The sequence below is a fragment of the Eubalaena glacialis genome, chromosome 18, assembly GCF_028564815.1.
Source record: "Eubalaena glacialis isolate mEubGla1 chromosome 18, mEubGla1.1.hap2.+ XY, whole genome shotgun sequence".
NCBI classification, from domain to species: domain Eukaryota; kingdom Metazoa; phylum Chordata; class Mammalia; order Artiodactyla; family Balaenidae; genus Eubalaena; species Eubalaena glacialis.
The window spans coordinates 29,277,596-29,297,589 of NC_083733.1; the positions used below are offsets into that span (position 1 = coordinate 29,277,596).

Sequence of the window (19,994 nt, forward strand, 5' to 3'; positions counted from 1 at the left end):
ACAGATGGTGCTGGGACAACTGGACAGCCACAAGCAAAATAATGAAGTTGGACCCTTACCCTCACTTCATGTACAAAATTTAACTCAAAATGGATCAATGACCTAAATGTAAGAGCTAACACCATAAACCTATTAGAAAAAAACTACCATGACCCCAGATTTGGCAATGGATTTAGATTTGACACTGAAAGTATGAGCTACCAAAGAAAGAATAGGTAAACTGGATTTCATTAAAAATTTAAAACATGTGTGCATCAGAAGACATTACCAAGAAAAAAGTGAAAGGACATTACAGAATGGGAGAAAATATTTGCAAATCATACATCTGATAAGGGTTTAGTATCCAGAATACATAAAGAACTCTTACAACTCATCAACAGAAAGACAACCCAATTAAAATAGGATAATTTGGCTTGAATAGATATTCTCCAAAGATGATACACAAATGGCCAACAAGCATGTGAAAAAATGATCAGCATTACTGGTCATTAAAGAAATGCAAATCAAAACCACAACGAGAAACCATTTTACACCTCAGGATCGCTATTATCTAGTGTAAAAAGTAAAATGGTGTACTCACTATGGAAAACCATATGATGGTTCCTCAAAAAATTAAACATAGAATTACCATATGATCCAGCAATTCCACCTCTGGGTATATACCCAAAAGAATTGAAAGCAGCGTCTTGAAAAGAAATTTGTACATCCACGTTGGCAGCAGTATTATTCACGATAGCCATAAGGTAGAAACCACCCAAGTGTCCATCAACAGAGGAATGGATAAACAAAACGTGATATATACACACAATGGAATATTTTTCAGCTTTAGAAAGGAATGAAATTCTGACACATGCTACAACATGGCTGGACCTTGAAGACATTATACTAAGTGAAATAGCCAGACATAAAAGGACAAATATTGTATGATGTGCTACTGTGTAAGAGCAGTCAAATTCATAGAGTCAGAAAATAGAATGTAGCTGCCAAGGGCTGGGGAAAAGGGGAGATTGAGGAGTTAGTGTTATATGGGTACAGAGTTTCAGTTTCAGAAGATGAAAAAGTTCTGGAAATGGATGGTGGTGAAGGTTGCACAACAATGTGAATGTACTTAATGCCACTGAACTGCACACTTAAAAATGGTTAAAAGATGGGCTTCCCTGGTGGCGCAGTGGTTGAGAATCTGTCTGCTAATGCAGGGGACACGGGTTCGAGCCCTGGTCTGGGAAGATCCCACATGCCGTGGAGCAACTAGGCCCGTGAGCCACAGCTACTGAGCCTGCGCGTCTGGAGCCTGTGCTCCGCAACAAGAGAGGCCCGCGCACCGCGATGAAGAGTGGCCCCCACTTGCCACAACTAGAGAAAGCCCTCACACAGAAACGAAGACCCAACACAGCCATAAATAAATAAATAAATAAATAAATAATGGTTAAAAGCTAAATTTTATGTTATGTATGTATTTTTTTACCACAATAAAAGCATAACATTTGAGAATTATCATTTTAAAAAACCCACCATAGGGCTTCCCTGGTGGCACAGTGGTTAAGAATCCACCTGCCAATGCAAGGGACACGGGTTCGAGCCCTGGTCCGGGAAGATCCCACATGCCGCGGAGCAACAAAGCCCGTGTGCCACAACTACTGAAGCCTGCGCGTCTAGAGCCCGTCCTCCACAACAAGAGAAGCCACCGCAATGAGAAGCCCACACACCACAACGAAGAGAAGCCCCCACTCGCCGCAGCTAGAGAAAGCCCACGCGCAGCAATGAAGACCCAACGCAGCCAAAAATAAATAATTTTTAAAAAATAAAAATAAAAATAAAAAACCCACCATAATGAAACACCACTTCCCACCAACTAGGATGGCTATAATAAGAAAAACAGAAAGTAATACGTATTGGTGAGGATGTGAAGAAATTGGAACCCTCGTACGTTGTTGATGGGATATAAAATGGTGCAGCTGCTGTGGCTAAGTCTGGTGGTTCTTCAAGAAGTTAAACATAGAATTACCCTGTGACTCAGCAATTCCACTCCTAAGTATATACCTAAAAGAAAATCAGGTACTCAAATGGATACCCGTTCACAAATGTTTATAGCAGCATTATTTGCAATAGCTAAAAAGTGGAAATAACCCAAATGTCCATCAATGGAAGAATGGATAAACAAATTGCTTATTATTTAAAAAAATTTAAATTCAGCCATAAAAAGAAATGAAGTACTGATACATGCTACAACTTGGATGACTTTGAAAACTTTATGCTCAGTAAAAGAAGCCAGTCACAAAAAAGTCACATATTATATGGTTTCCTTCACATGAACTGTCCAGAATAGGCAAATCCATAGAGACAGAAGGCAGATTAGTGACTGCCAGGTAACATGGGGAGGGAGGAATGGGTAGTGATTTATTTTAATGAGTATGAGGTACTATTCTGGAGTGATGAAAAAGTTTCGAAACTAGAGAAGAGCGGTGGCCTGCACCACACTGTGACTGCACTAAATGCCACTGAATTGTATACTTTAAGATGGTTAATTGTATGTCATGTGAATTTTGCCTCAACCAAAAACATTAAATCCTAAAATTAATCTAATCATGTGATTAAAAAGATTTCTTCTGGGGTGAAATACACTCTCTTTTGAGTTAGTCTTCCAAACTGTCTCCAAGCTCCTTAGGAACTACCTGAAAGTTTTTTCAGAAATGTGTGTGAATTCTCTGGTCTTCCAACCTCATCAATCAGCACCACTATCCATCCAGTCGCACAGCTGCAAAACTAGGAGAATCCCCAACGCCTCATATTCCTCGTTTTCCCACAGCCAATCTAGCACCACGTGCTTCCCAACCCTTCTCACGTCTGTCCACCCTCCTCCAGCTCCACTTCCACCACACCAATCCACACTCCTCTCAGCACATACCCGAACCACTGCAGCCCTTACTAACTAGTCCCCCTGATCTTTTCCAACTGCATCCCTGACCCCGAGCCCCCACTTTAACCCCGTCAGTGGCCCTCAAGCCCCTGCAGGGCCGCTCATGCCTGCTTCTCCTGCCTCAGCAAACACCACTCCTCCTCTGACATTCTGAGCTCCAGCCACACGGGTTCTCTTTAATTCCTTGGATACGCCACACTCCCTCCTGCTACAGAAATGTTCCCTCTGTCTCAAATGCTCTTCCACCTGATCCCTTCTTCTGCTGACTTAACTCCTACTCATCATCAAGAGTCACCTTCTCCAGGTGGGAGTCAGGTTCCTTTGTTACAAGCTCTCAAGGACCGCGTTCCTTTTCTTTAGAGCACTTATCTCAATTCATCATTACATGCTCATAAACGCGCGTGGTTAATTCATGTCGGTCTCCTCCATTAGGCTGAAAGCTTCGTGAAAGCAAAGACCACATCTGTCATTTTAATTTTATTCCCCAGAACCCAACACAGCACCCAGCACATTAAAAAAAAAAAAAAAAAAAAAATCAATAAATGTGCTGAGTTACTGACACTCCAGCTCCAAAGCCCTTGTAATATTAAAAAGGAGAAGAAAAACTATTTGGGAATATAAAATAAGGAAAGGAAGATAAAGATGTAAAGATTATAACTTTCTCAATATGCAAAATTGACCACAGATACAAAAGGCCAAAAGATACCTCAAGGTCCATCAACACCAAAAACATCCAATCTATAAACAGAATGATTTAGGTTAGACACAGTTCCTGTGAGATCTCTAAAAATGAATAATGTAAGGCAGTGAGGACTGCAACACAGAGACAACAGGACTCCCTGGGAATGGAACAGCCTGCGCCACACACAGATCTAGTCCAGTCATGAAGGTTTGCAGAAGATCCCATCTTCTAATTCGTGATAACACAGCCACAGTTCTGGACTGCTTAGTGCTTCTCATCTGATCCCCATCTCAGCACACTTCCCTGGTGTGTTTTTTTATGTTGCCTTAGGGCATGTGCAAAATGCCAAGATACATATTCTCACCAGGGTAAGAATAGGGAATAAGCTGTTAGAAAGCAAGGATCCCCCCACCCCTTTAAGTCTTACAAACGTATCTGCTATATCTCAGAACTTAAATGGAGAAGGAATATGAAGACAGCTAACACACCCAGAAACTAAGATGGCAACCTGTGAGTGGGGAACAGTCCTGCCGTGTAGGGAAGAGGCTAAGGACTAAGGAAGACACACCCAGGCTCCCCATCCCACTCAGTACCAGCACCACGGCCAGTCTGAGGGAACGTCCCCACTCCTTGGCTAAGGCTGGTCTTAAGCCCTGGCACAAAAAGCACCCACGTGCCCCTGGACAGAACACCAGTCCCATGTGGCCCTTTGCAAAGCTCCTACTTGTGGAAAAGATGTCCACAGGGCAGTTTCCTCGCAGCCTGCATGGAGTCCCAGCAGATGGCACAGTCATCGTTATTGACAGCCAGCTCCTCTGGAGTTGCAACCGCAAACCTGTAAAAAACAAAGTGCACCTGGCAGGTATCTCCGTCAATTCCACACACAAATACTGAGCACCGCTTACTTCATAGACTTCACCTTTAACAGCACAGTTACAGAGGAATCGTGTTCAGTAAAAAATCTCCCCCCACGAAAAACATTACACCTGCATTCTCTTCATAGCCCACCAAAGAGCAAGAAATCTATACACAGAAACTGACTCTGTCTTAACAATGGCTCCTGTTAGTGATGACTTAAGCGAACATTTCTGGGTAAATCAGAGGAGTTAAGACCCCTCAGAGAGCCAAACTGTTCCCTTGGACACAAAAAGGATACCCATTGATCTCACACTTTCAGGCTTGGTTTAGCCTCAGGATGGCAAGTGAGTACCTCCTCCACTGAGGTTAAGAGTATGAGAGAGAGTATGTGTGTGTGAGCACGCATGCGTAAGGAAGAAAAAGGGCAGAAGCCCAAGGAAACATCCCTTTAATAATAATGATGATAAAAATAATGACCTAATAAAAGAACCTAATCTTTATTGAGCACGTACTATGTACCCAGTACTGTTCTAAGTAATATTACATTCATTATCCCATTGAATCCTCCCAACAGTTCCAGGAAGAAGGTTCTGCTATCATCCCTAGACTTAAGCAACTGAGGCACAGAGAGGTAAGTAAATTGCCCAAAACCACACGGCAACTAAGTGGGGCTTCAAACCCAGGCAGTCTGACTCCAGAGACTATACTCTTCACCATTCCGCTAACAGTTTACAAAAGCAGGTTCTCGTATAATCTGGGATCTGTTATTATTAAAGATCTCAAATGAGTCAACATGAGCAATGTCAACTTGTGCTTACTTACCTGGCTTCCATGTTTCCAACCACTCGCAAATAGTTCTTGTGCCGGCGGATTCGACGTTGTACCTCATGAAACAGGTAACGCAGCTGCATAAAGATGACCAAGCTGGCCATGGATAACCAGATGTTGCCAAATAACTTAACAAGAGGGAAAGAGAATAAAATATACACTAAAAGTGAATGTGAACTTGCTACTGCTGAGAGTGAGGTATGCAACAGAAGCTCTGAATTGTGGGCGAAGGTGAATTGGAGCAGTCATTCAGAAAGCAAATGCACATATCTCTCTCACTACCCTGAACAATGTACATGCTCTTTGGCCTAGTCATTCCATCACCAGCAATCTTTCCTGAGGAACTAATCAGAAATTTTAAAGCTTTATGCAAAATGATGTCCCTCTATGCAATTATAAAACAGAAAATCAGGAAATGGACACAATGCCCAGTAGGGGAATAATTATACTGTAAACTCATATAATGTAACATTATATACTCATTATATTTATTATAAAATATAATTACATCCTATTATTATATTTTATATATAACATTTTGAAGTAATTACATGGGAAAATAATAATTAAGTGAAAAAAGGATAAAAGTACTATAAAAAAACTAATATGTGATCAAAAAAAGGTACGCAAAGATGTGAAGTAGCAAACAACTGAATACAATCTAAATATTCTATTATGGGAGCGGGCTGTTCAATGGCTGGGGGTGGGGGAATAGGAGGAAGGTGGTCAAAAGGTACAAACTTCCAGTTATAAGATAAATACGTAGTGGGGACAGAAGGTACAACATGATGACTATAGTTTTAACAGTGCTGTATGGTGTATTTCAATTAAATCATCGCACCTCTATGTCGTGGAAGTTTTATCTTAAAGGTATTAAAATGATTTAGAAGAATTGTTGCTAGCATAGGAAGATGTACATAATATACTAGCTACAAAAAGCCTAAACTATATGCCCAATACACAATCTCCATTGACGAATGTATGGATCTGAATATATAAACAAGCAGTAAACACAACAAAATGTCAACAGTTATCTCTGGATATTTGTTTGGGGGGGCGTTTTTTTTTCTAAAGTATGTTTTGAAAGTTACTTTTAAAAGGCAGACTTATAGAAATGCGCTGTGTTTAACCCAAAAATTTTTAAATGCTACTCTGATAGGCTTACAATTTAAATAAATTGCCCACCAAATATGTTGGTTCTCGGCATTCACAGATCACTGAAGTGCTAAACCAATGAAGCAGGTTTTCAGCATGGTGATTTCTTGCACACCAAAGTAAAATGTAAACAATGAAGTAGGAGGAATTAAGAATAAAGACTTTGTTTTTAATTACAAAGAGATAGAAAATTTATGAATCCATGAAGTAGCTAACACTGTGGGAATTCCCTTTACCACCTACAAAGTAACTGTTAAATATTAGAAGCCACAGAAACTATGAGGAGAGGAATTCCCTTAATTTCATGCTAAAACAATTATCTACTGACTTGGTCAGCAGAGTCACCTACGTCTCCTAGACAGCAAACACCTCCTGAGCTGGGCACCAAACTCATTCCACACTGCTTTATACCCGTTGGCCAAAAAAAAAAAAAAAAGGGAGGGAAACAGCTGCATCGTTTTTACAGTCTTTAAGTGGGTCATCCACAAATGTTTCACCTGTTAAACCCTGTACTAAACAGGGTTCCTGATTCTAAAAAACTTAGCTGTCTGTTAGAGCTCCTTCTGGGAAACTTACCAACATGTGAATGTGATGCATGAGGTCCAGGGACAACAGAGTGAGCTCCATGACAAAATCTGTGTAATAGACATACGTTCCCTTTCCTTCCCACGTTCCTTCGTGGTTGAGGTCCCAGAGGTGAATTACATATCTGCAGTGAATAGAGAAGAATCATGTTAATGATTTACTGTTACAACTGAATTTGTTTTAAACATGATATACTACAGTCACATTTTTATAAATTTTTTACATGTTGTATCTTAAAATCAACTGTATGAGTAGACCTCCATCACCACCCTCCCAAATTTCTACTCACCGTAAAATCACATGAGCAGTCCTCACTGTCACAAGAAGAGACTATTTAAAAAAAGAGAGATTTTTTTCTTTTTAGTAAAATTTAGGATTGCTCAGACCAAACTTACTTTTACAAAGTGATAAAAGTTCTCAGTTCAATTAAAAATCAGGTTGGAGGTGGGGGACTTGGAGGAGGGTAGTCACAAGGTACCAGTTATAAGATAAATAAGTCCTGGGGATGTAATATACAACATGATGACTAGAGTTAAGTGTGCTGTATGGTATATTTCAAATGTGAAGAGAGTAAATCCTAAGAGTTTCCATCACAGGGTAAAAAACATTTTTGGGGGTATGAATATGCGATGATACTTATCGTGGTAATCATTTCACAACAAATGTAAGTCAAGTCATTATGCTGTACACCTTAAACTTATACAGTGCTGTATGTCAATTATATCTCATTAAAACTGAAAGAAAAAAAAAGCAAGTTACCAACCATTTTATTCCATGTGTTTCAAATTTCCATGGAATATTTTCACGACCTAGAAACAACCTTTATTGAGCCTTTTCCTGTTAATAGGTGGCAACCACTTACACCTGTCCATCTCCTGGGCATGCCTTCTACAATCTTGAGGTCATTGAGTTTGACAATCACTTATATTTTATACTGCATTAAGTCACCATAATTGATTATCCTAAGAGGGTGTCTGAATACTTGGTGACCCTATACCCAAGGTACAGCTTAGGTACTACTATCCTAGATATGAATCCCTGCTCTCTATATAATGCTTTCTGCTCCCCCTTCACCCACACAGAAGAAAACAGATGAAGGAAATCAATAACAAAATAAGACCCTCATAGTATTCTGTATTAAAGAAACTGATACTAAGAAAAATTTCTTCTTAATCTAGCAGAATAAAACTGTTAACATTCTTTACGTTTGAGATCAGGAAACTCCCGTTTACAAATAGAAAATATTTTACATAGAAGAGAAACACTATAAACATAAAAATATGATTTAGTTAAAAATATCAAATCTGTAACATAAATTATCTTAAAAAACCTAATGAGCTAAAATAAAAATATGCCCTATGACCCAACAGACCTATTTTAAATGTCTTTAATTTTAGGTATACCTTTTTTCAAACTTTGGCCTAATACTAATTAAAAGTTAGAGAAACAAAAAAGGAAAACCCAGTATCATTGAAATGGTGATTTACAGTAAAATATATCTAAAGCAAACTAATTAATGTCAGAGTAAATAAAATTTTAAACATTTTTTTTTACATTTGTATACCTTTCACATACAGAAAGTATCCAATTAGGATTGCAAATGTTTTTATTAAGTACTTAAATGTTCTTTCCTTATTTTTCTTACACTACTATATTAATACTCTGAAATGAATGCTATTAAGCAAAATAAATTTTAACCCTATTCTAACAATTCCCAATTAGTAGTTCAAACTTAGTGTTTTGATATTAGCTATCTACTGATATTGATATTAGATATCTATTATTTCACTTTTTCCATTAATAATAGCAATTATGGACAAGATAAAAGTATTTTGCCTTTGGCCTGAGGAAAAAAGCAAATATAGCCACTGAATACAAAGAACATACAAAAAATTTGATTTCTATTGAACAGAAATTAGTATTTTCAGAAAGGGTTTAAAAGTAAATTTTAAAATATACATGAATATCTCAGATTATTCTTTCAAAACAATGAATAGTTTGCATATATATTGTATTATTCTATAAAATCTTAATTTATGGCCTATCTAAAATAACCAATTACAGGATATTTCCCTACTAATTGTTACCAATCATTGTTTACAATATCTTAAGGAGAAAACCCTTCCCACTTGGAAGTCACAGAACTTGGATTGTGCTACTTTTGCCACTTTGGAACTTTAAGCAATTCACTTCACCCTCCATGCCCGTTTCCCCATTAATATACAGGAATAATAAAATGAGTCAATATATGTAAGGTATTTAGAACAATCCCCAGCATATAGTAAACACTATATAAATGTTGGCAAAAATAATTACAGTTGACCATTGGGCAATATGGGAGTTCATCCCCATATAATCTATAGTCGGGCCTCCGTATCCAGTTCCTTTGCATCTGTGGATTCAACCAACCAGGGACCATGTAGTACTGTAGAATTTACTACTGAAAAATATCCATGTATAAGTGGACCCACACAGTTCAAACTCACGTTGTTCAAGGGTCAACTGTACTTTTTATTATGTTGTAGCAAGGATTACGTGAAATAACATATGTAAAAGCAATCAGTACCAATACCCAACCTCAAACAAAGGAACTCAAAAAATGCTTGTTAAAATGAAGACCAGATATCCATCATGGGTGAAAATAATCTGTCAATAATCCTCTAGCTTCCTTGAAAACACATAGGAACATAATCAGAGCAAAAGCCCGTCTCTGCATCTTACCTCTGCAGCCATGAAAGCCAATGTGTGCATCCCATGGGTGTAGCCTGTGACACAACAGACAACTGCTAATCCACAGCAGGAAAGCAGCATAGCAATCAGTAGAGACAGAACTCGACCGTGGCTACTCATCGGTGTGGTGGGAGAAAAGGAAAGCTAAAAATGCAAAACAGGAGAAGGAAGCTCATTCTTCAGCATGGCAGTGTTAATTAAACCTGACTAAGCATGGCAGTGTTAATTAAACTCAAGATTAACCTTGGTTTCTTTGCTTGGAGGTCTGTGCGTAGCCGCACGGCCAAATGGAAGCACAGAAAAGTATCCCATTACCAGATGGTCAAAATTCTCCAACCAACCTAAATATGAGTATGAGCTGATATTTTGAGATCTTTATCATTTAATTTACGGAATATAACAATATACATTATATTTGCATCTCAAATTCTCAAGGATCCTCCTACCAGTGGGATTATAAGCCTCTAGAAACAATTTGCCAAAGGAATGTAATTCTCTCTTCTAGCTTCAACAGGACTCAACTTCAATAGGGCAGCACCACATTCTGTTGTGTTCTTTCACAACCTTGTTCTAGCCCTAATCCCTCAAATTCACTTGAAAGGACATTCCTAGCCCGTTCACGGCTAGGACAACTGAAGTGTAATCCAGGTGCAGACTGACTACTATCATAATGCTATGTTAACAGTATACAGCTTGGAAAGGAAGGCCTGGAGCTGTGACTCCTGAGCAGGAAGGTGTAGATACCAAACCAGTCGGGGAGGTTAGAAGCGCCTGTCCATGTCCTGGGATGGGGGTTGAATTATGAAACAGCTAAAGGCTTTGGAACTGAGATTAACTCACACAGACGTGCAAGGACCACCATGGTCCATGAGGACTGGGTAAAGAAAGGGGCAAGCAGGGCTGTGGAGTGGGTTTAACGGAGGGGCAGGATTGTAGGCGTCCATTTACTGGGGATCCACAAGATTAGTTCGGGACTACTAACAAATGAAGAGTCACCCACACAACTCTGAAGCCAAGAGGCAGATCTTGTACCCAGACAGAAAAGGTTCACCTCTCCAGGGACCAGGGAAGCCAAGAGAGCTAATTCAATCCTGGCCCAGGGTGGAAACAATGTAAGCTAGTCAGAAAGAAGGGCTCCAAGAACCAGAGTAAGAAGGGGGAAAATGGAAGGAGATTAGAACAGAAAACATCTGGAAGAGACCAGCTTTTTTTCAGTTTATATATTAAGGTTTCCTTGCGCTGTGATCAAAAACAGTTTGTGTAGGTGATTTGACCTCACGTGGGCTGTAATGCAACACTACTGGGGAGGGGAAGGAAACCTCCCTAGGGGACACTGCTCCTGCATTCCTTGTCTGCTGCAGAAAGTACCTCAAGAAACAGATAGGAGGTACCTGATCCAGGAGCCTTCCCTGGGAGAGCTATCCTGCACATGCGTGTCACAGCTCATTCATATTACACAATTCAGACCTAGCAAATGTGTGCCTAAGCAGGAAAAGAGCTTGGCTAAAAACTCACATATTCAAACCGGTCCTTGCAGAGCTGAACCATCAGATGCAGAAATACCAGTCCAGCAAACCAGAGGCACCACATGACCACTTCTTCCACTGTCTGGACATTCAGCACACCAAAAATGAAAATGAACTTGTAGAAAATGAAATTCCAAAACTTGTCTTTGAGGTGCTAAAAAGAAAAATATTTATAAAGGTGATTACCATTATACCTAACCCATTCAAGGAGAAGGTAACATAACAAAAGCTGGCTTCTAAGGAGAAAATAGTCTATTCTCAGCTTTCTAACACTTGTCCACAAGAAAATATCAATAGAAGGCAAAGAAAAAATGAGCCCTCTGAAGAATAAAGGGAAGACACCTAGAAAGTAATCTATAGATTTTGGATTGAATTCCTTAGTTATGAAATTTTAGCCATTAAAAGGGGAGTGATATTAGTTTAGTACCTTATGTATTAATAATACATATACTTCTAACACAAAATAAAAAAGAATGGTGAGAGCTACAAGTATCATTTTTAATACTTCTACTCTCTAGATTTTTAAAACAAACAAAAGACTGGACATTCTTCTTCCTTTTTTTTTTAAACATCCTTCAGATTCAAAAATAACAATATGCTCATTTGCCAGCCATAATCAATAATGTATGAAAAAGTACAAAGAAAAGTAAAACAAAAATGATGCCTTAACATTTTTATGCATTTTTCTTCCTAAATGTAAAACATCGATTTTTGTATACTTTTATTTCACTTATATTGTGAGAACCTTACCAATGCCAATGAATACTGTCTGAATAGACCACTTTAGTGGTTACACATGGACACCGAAACGCTTTTTTCACCATTCAGAAAATGTTGCAATGAATATCTTTGTACAAGTTTCTATTTTTTCAGCATTATAGAATCAAAGCTTACGGATATTGTTATGGTTTCTAATAAGTAACATCCATCTGATTTCCAAAGAAGTTATATAAATGTACACTCCTACAGAAGTATACCTGCTTCACTGTACTCTTTCTTACACTGAGGATGTCCAGTTTTAAAAATCTTTACTATCCTGAAAAAAAGGGCAATGAGGGGCGTCTAGCCAACAGATATTAAAAGATACCTCAAGCCATCTGTGGGAGTGGTGGCAACTGAGTGCAGAGGATAAGGATGAAAATATGGCTCCTAAGTATACTTTTATGTATAGTTTTGAACCATGTAAATGTTTCACAAATTCAAAAACTTAGAAAGAAAAGCAAAATTGAATAAAAACAAATAATTGAACCTACGTGTGGAACAAATTGATAATGTGACTATTTAAAGATAAGAGTTATTTTGAGAACTTTAAAACACTGTACTCTGACTGTACACCCTTTGTTCAGAGAACAAAACGAACTGGGAATCCTTGGTGAATGTCTGTTTCCAGATCTGGGGCAGGAAAGCATGAAGTGAACCTAGACCATTTTGTGTCCTGGTTCTGAACCCTCACTCCACCACCTATTTGCTGTGTGGCTTTGGGCAAGTTACTTACAATCCTCAGGCTTTGGTTTCCCCATCTATAACACGGGTCTTATAACAACAGCATATATCTCATAAAATAGTTGGGGTAGCTCAGTAAGTTAATATACGTACGGTGCTTAGACAAGTGCCATAGTAGGCATTAAGTGCACTTAAAATATTCCTTGTTCTACACCACCACTTAACGGTTGAATATTTGTCCAATTTTAGGTAGTCAATGTCTTTGCCTCTAGCATTACTCTATTTCTTGAAGTTTAAGCACCCAGAGAGTAAACCCATGTCAATTCTGTAGCATTCTAACTCAAAACGGCACTTAATAAATGCTACTGGATGACACTGGTGAAAAACCGTCATCACTGAACAACATGAAAGACATGATCTATACTGAAAAAACTGAAAGTAGAGTTGAGTGACAAATGTGCCCATTATGATTACCTCCAGGTATTTGAAAAATCTCTGTAATACTCCAAGGTTATGTTTTCTGTAAATTTTGAACTGATATTTAACATTTTAGGAAAAAGAAAGCAGTATGTAAGGCCCACTGGTGCCAGATCAATCCACCAGCAATTAGGTTGCTTGCCTGGCCTGACCAATTTCTGGCCCACAAGTCAAAAGTTTTTCTTGAAAACAAAAGAAGCATCAAAAAAAAGCTTCTGTATCCTACCAAAAAACCCTCTATGTTCTACTGATCCCATCTGGGAGACCTCTGGAGTCGATAATTTTGGAGAAAGTACTGAATACTCACTAATGAAAAATTTCTGGGAAAACAAACAGTCCTGCTCTTAACAGCATCCAAGGGCTCAATCACACAGTAAATGCATTTCACCTCTAAACTAGGACCTCAGCTGATTTAATAACAAGAGATTTGGGCTGAAAAGGACACATAAGGGGTGAGGCCACTGTTGTACTTTTAATGTAGTAGGCTCCTATGTCGTACCACTGGGAGAAGATAAAGTACAATACAGTTCTGTTTGTATGTTATTGTTTTAAAGGCCAGTTCTAAATTCTTATTTTAAAACACACTATTCTACACTCCATCCACTAAAATCCTTGGGGAACTGCCAATCTGTACAGTATGCTTGTGGCACTAATTCTTTAATGAAAGCACCTCCTGCTCATACATGCATTCTGAGAGTAATGTTCAAATGTCAGACTATCTCACCTGAACGCTGCTTGTAGAATGATGAATCTTAATACACTTTTCCAAAGGGAAAAACTAAAATCTCTCGGTAAATTCCTTTGGAAAAGAACCCATATTCTAAAGAATGATATATACGATTACTCAAACTAAAACAAGTCTGAGCTTCTTTTTAAATTACCTCATAAAAGTCATGGGGAAATAGCTACAAAGAACAATATTGGGACAACTTGGATACATTAAATACGGATTGTGGATTACATGAAGTATTTCATCAATGCTGAATTCCCTGATTTTGATCACTGTGCTATGGTTACATAAGAAAATGTCCTTGCTCTTAGGAAACACAGACTAAAGTACTTGAGGTTAAAGGGGTATGATGTCCCCAGTTTACTCGCAAAAGGATCACAAAAAATATGTATATATAAATAAAAGGCAACTGTTAGAGCAAATGGGGAAAAATATTAATAACTCTGAATCTGGATGAAGTCTATATAGGAGTTCTTCATATTATTTGTACAACCTTTCTGTAAGTTTGAAATTATACCAAAAATTTTTTTCTTTAATCTGGTCACAAGAATGCATCCTTGCTATCTGGACTTACCTGTCTTTCGCTCACTCGAAGAGGGCCAAACACGATACACTGGATAAGCTTAGCCACCAACATCAAAACACAGCAAGCAGTATTTACTAGAACCTGTACACAAACCAAAGAAAGGAAGTTTATTTCCTTCTGTTGAAAAATAAAAGCAGCTCTAAAAATTTTATATTAGGAATTCAGCCAACATTTCTAATGACTGAGCCTTTCCAGTTTTCTACCAGTACAAGATAAGTAATATTTGAAGGGGCACATTTTTATGGGTGGCAGGGTACGAATGAGGAGTGGGGAGGAGAGGCACTAGCTCAGCAGTTAATTCACAGAGCCCTGTCCCAACATGTACCCTCCAGAAGGCCATCTTCCCCTTCAGTCTTAACTGAATTGTGTGTAAACTTTGTACTGTATGTGCCTTAAAAAACCATAAGTATCTCCTAGGTACATCACTTCCTACATTAAGATTTTGACAGCCTAGAAGAAAACTTTTCCAGAAAATGCAGTTATCATGAACAGTGAAGTCCAGCACCCAAACATCCTGCCCTGCCCTGTCAGAAAAATAGGACATGTGGAGAAGAGTGTGGATGGTCACAAAAAAGTCACAAGATAATGAAGAACTGAGAATCAAAAACATACACATTTTCAAGTGTATTGCAATGGGACAGAAGATATCTGTGGTTGGTGTTGGCCTTAAAGTAAAGGTTCTGGGGCATTCGAGGGGAGTGGAATCAAGAAAGTAGGAAGAGCTGAGAACCGAAAGGCAACCACGAGACACCAATGACAATCCAAAGCCTTCTTCACCAGCAAGTGGAAAACTTTCTTAGTAATTAAGAGAGGGATCTCCTTACGCCTAAACAACAAATGTAATGCTTACAAAATGAAAACGTGGGCTGCCCCTGACTCAGAGGCTAGTGTGACACATCACTTTACTGATGCTCAAATGATTTCTAAAACCACAGAACCTGAAAAAGCCAAAAGGACCTTGATGAAGATGGTAAAGAGGACTTTTATTAAGAGCAAATGAAAACAAACACCAACAACGTAAAGGCTGCTTCAATCTTTGATTCACTAAGTTTACAGGAAGGTGGCCATATTCCTCTTTCCAGGTCATTCTTCCCTCTACTTTTAAAAGAAGCAAATGATATTTTAAGAATAAGTAAATAAAAGGAAGGTGACGGAAGAGAGTAAGATAAGAAAGCAAACTCCCTAAGATCTCTTCAGGTTCCCCTTAGTGCTTCACACCATCCAGCCCTTTGGTAGCCCTGACGCATTACATACAATGAATGGTAGCCCTGATTCATTACAAAAGATTAAATTATGTTTAGTTACATTCTGCTTGTCTAATGGGGCAAGGAAGTATGTGATGTATTTTCAAAGAACTGAAACAAAAATAGTGCTGAAAAATGAAACTCTTCTGGTAATTAAATCCTTCAAATAGCCAGGAAAAAACCCAAATTAGTTATCCAAAACATCCCACCTCCCTAACATGACTCCCTGTGGAGCAGCCCTATTCAAAACATTCCAACAAATAGTGTAGAATACTAAATTTTAAGGAGATGAAATAGAGGTTTAAAAGGCTCATCTTCATTGTGCTCTAAACCAGTTAATGGGAACCCCAATCATGTTAATTAAGAAAAGATGTCACAAGACAAAACTACAACCCCAATCCTTCATGCCATATCCCCCCAGCTGAACAGGAGTTTTTAAATCAGCCAAACATCCCCAGCCTAATTACAAAACAATTTTTTAAAATTCTTCCTGTTTTTGCAGGTAGGCTTACAAAGTAAAGAAATAAATTCAACACATTTAGCACCTACTTGCTCAAGGCATGTGGGACATTAAGAGAAATGAGGGTGATCTGGACCCTGCGCTCAAAGAGCTTTTAGGATCTACAAGACACAGAACTTGGTAAGCATCTAACAGACCAAGCCAGCTGCTGTGAGAACAGAGGAGAAATCAAATTTAGGGTCGCTTAATCATTTCTCTACCCTAAACAGCATTCTCATACACCTTGGGTTACAAAACAAGAAATAAAGTATTACTTCTCAGGTAAAACTTTTCTTAAGTTTTTCTAAGTTCAAAAATGAGGTATAAGAATTTTGTATCTTTGATTTACCAAAAAAAAAAAGTGGAAGTCCCTCATAATTCCATCACCAGTAGATAAACATTTCCTATTGTAATATAAATGGAAGATTTAAAAATTAGCACAGCTAAGAAGGGAAAAAGGGCTTGAGAAAGCAAACTGATATGAGAAAGGGATTTTATGTAAAAGGAAAGAGATAACCTTTTGTGAACTTTATGAAAGTGAAAGCTATACAGGATTGGAAGCAACTAAATTATTTTAAGATCATGAATGAAGTGTTTTTAAAAACACCTCAATAATTATTAACTATTTATTCTATTCTACTTAGAGAAAAATGTCTTAATTTCACAAATATCATCATTCCAATAAAGATATAATAAATTCTCAATTTTAAAATTGACAAAGGCTTGAAAAGTTGCAGATACAGAAAGAAACATAATTGTACCATTCCTCATTTAAAAGCAAATCCCAGGATTACCATATACACGTTACTATATATAAAAGAGATAATCAACAAGGACCTATTGTATAGCACAGGGAACTCTACTCAATATTCTGTAATAACCTATATGGGAAAAGAATCTGAAAAAGAATGGCTGTATGTATATGTATAACTGAATCACTTAGCCATACACGTGAAACTAACACAACACTGTAAATCAACTATACTCCATTATAAAATAAAAATTAAAATAAAATAAAATTCCAAATCAGATCCCACTAGGTCACCAGTGATATCCTTACAGAAACAACACTTCAGCCCATATTTAAACCAACGGAATTGGGACAAACTTTCTCACCTCACTTTATCCTTGCAGACCACAGTAAAAGTACTAACCTCATTCTGCTATACACAGCTAACTAACCTTTCTTTGTGGGCAGAATCCAAACTTAAATGTAAGTAAATCTAAGTACAAGGGGTTCACTGGAGCACTGTTTATAATGGCAGAAAAATGAAAACCAATTAAATGTCCATCAGGGAGGTTAGTTCAATAAACCGTAAAACAGCCATTCAACAGAATACAATGAAGCCAGGAAAACTAAGTCAGCAGTTCTGCATTTACTAGCATTATACAGAACCTTCAAGATAACTTGCTCACTGAAAAAAAAGCAAAGTGTAGAAATGTGATTACTACGCTACCTTCTGTGTATGAAAAAGAAAGAATATGTATACATACCATATATATTTGTATAATATGTAGATGTGAACTGTGTCGACTTGATCAATCTGGGTATTTCTTAGTCTTCTACTTAACACCAGCACTAACTACCCCCTCCCCCACCAAAAAACACACCTTTTATCAGTCTCCTCCTTTAAGGACAACTGGAATGTTACTTTTCTGTAGGCTCTCAGTGACAAGTATAAAATGCCAGTAATGCAAACTCCCCCTTATTACACTGATGCTCGTGTTCCTCTTTGCACAACATTAGGGAAATAAATGAGATTACGTATACAAAGCATGCAGCATACATCTAGCAAGCAATCAAATAGCAATCTCCTTCCCCCCCACTATAAAGATTCTTCCTATATTTTTAAGTTGTTTATCTAGGCTTATATCCTATTATTTACAAGTTTAGTCTTTTTCTTCAGCTGCCCCAACACTTCTGGAGCTAACATTTTTCTCTAATCTTCTTTGGAACATTCATCTCATAAAGACTCAAACCTAGTAAATTACTTTCAGTTCTCAAGTCGTATAATTATGTGAAGATGGGCTCTTTGAAGCAGGAGTCAGAAACTTTTTCTCTAATGGGCTATCAGACAGTAAATATTTTTAGACTCTGTAGGCCACATGCTCTCAATCACATAGTCTTCCTTTCGGGAAAAAAAAAAAAACTTTAAAAATGTAAAAACCATTATTAGCTAATAGGCCAAATAGGCCAACACGGTTTGCCAATCCCTGCTCTCATCGGTCACTTCACTTTTATCCATTTTTGTTTTTGGTGACTTTTTCCCTTGACACTTCTATTTAAACTACTTCATTTGCATATAATTAAGTCATCAGAACCTTAAAACTCGTTTCATATGTCTATTTCTCCATTTTACCATGTCCACCTCTTACAGTTTTAAAAGCAAATACATAAAAAAGAAAAAGAAAAAACCAGAACAGAACTGAAAAAAAACCAGGAGAAAGTAATGAAACTAATGAGTAAGATTAATGAAGTTGAAAAGCCAAAAACACCTGAACAATTCAAAACGATGGAAACTGATCAGGAGGTACTTTAATGGAAGTGACATCTGAACAACGTAAAATTACCCTAGAAATGAGTAACAAAATAAAACCTAATCTGGAATGAAAGTTCTAGAAAGACATAAAGAAACAAATAATCATGTCAAACCTGGGTATTTGTTAGTGCAACAACCCTGGGAACCTCCCCTCACACCTGTTCTCAATGTCAGTGCCAGAGGGCCACCTGGAGAACTTTCCTTGGGGACTGGAGTCCTAGGTCACTACATCTCCTGGCCTCTTCCCAGTCTACATAAATCCATCTTCCCCACTGCGGCTATAGGTCCGCCCCTGAAAAGATCATCTCATCATGACAGCCCCTCCTCCCCTCCACTTCCACTTAAACCCTCTGGCCCATGAAATAATGTTCACACTCCTTAACAGAGCATGCAAGGTTTACATCATCTGACCTTCACCCCATACCCCATCCTCTCCCTCATCAGTTTCTCAACCATTTAACATGCCTAAAATCACCTAGGACATTAATCAAAATGAAGACATTATATGAGTATCTATATTCATCTAAACTGTGCCCTACAAAGATAAGTTTTAGAGATTCCAATATGCAAAATAATATCTAGCAGGATTTGCAAATTGGCAGAAAGATCGATTGTTTTGTCTTGCCTTTTTTTTTTTTAATATTTATTTATTTATTTGGTTGCACCGGGTCCTAGCTGCAGCACGCGGGCTCCTTAGTTGTGGCAGGTGAACTCTTAGTTGCGGCACACATGTGGGATCTAGTTCCCCGACCAGGGTTCGAACCCGGGCCCCCTGCACTGGGAGCGTGGAGTCTTATCCACTGCGCCACTAGGGAAGTCCCTTTCTTGGTTTTTAAAAAATTGAATCTGAGTGTCCTTGGGCAGGGCAAGAAAGGATCCATTCTGACAAAGGCCCCGCCATATATTCACCTAATAATGCGATCTGTCAGGCCTCCGAGGAAGGCATTTGAGATTTTGACTCCCACTCGTCTACTAAAGCAGAAACTTAAGTAATGAGTGATGAGGAAAACTGACAATGCATACATGGAGGGTCTGAGGAACCAAGGAAGACCAAGATAAGTGTGAAAACCACAGAGGAAAGATGGAAGAAAAACAGCAAGATCAACTGAGAAAGGAAAAAAATCATCAGCAGATAGGAAGAAATTACAAACTCGCATGAGGCAAGACTGTTGAAAAAGCTGGGAAGAAAAGGAA

General features: G+C 38.2%; 1 protein-coding gene across 1 annotated transcript in view; it reads right to left on the reverse strand.

Annotated features, from left to right (window-relative positions):
- AMFR (autocrine motility factor receptor) overlaps nt 1-19,994 on the reverse strand; it is a 39,255-nt gene that overhangs the window by 17,091 nt on the left and 2,170 nt on the right. Inside the window, exons 2-8 of the mRNA XM_061173423.1 lie at nt 14,506-14,598; nt 11,271-11,435; nt 9,747-9,899; nt 7,315-7,355; nt 7,017-7,149; nt 5,280-5,413; nt 4,324-4,434 (exon numbers count right to left, since the gene is read on the reverse strand). Of these exons, the coding sequence (XP_061029406.1) occupies nt 4,324-4,434; nt 5,280-5,413; nt 7,017-7,149; nt 7,315-7,355; nt 9,747-9,899; nt 11,271-11,435; nt 14,506-14,598 (830 nt within the window). The remainder of the gene's footprint in view (nt 1-4,323; nt 4,435-5,279; nt 5,414-7,016; nt 7,150-7,314; nt 7,356-9,746; nt 9,900-11,270; nt 11,436-14,505; nt 14,599-19,994) is intronic.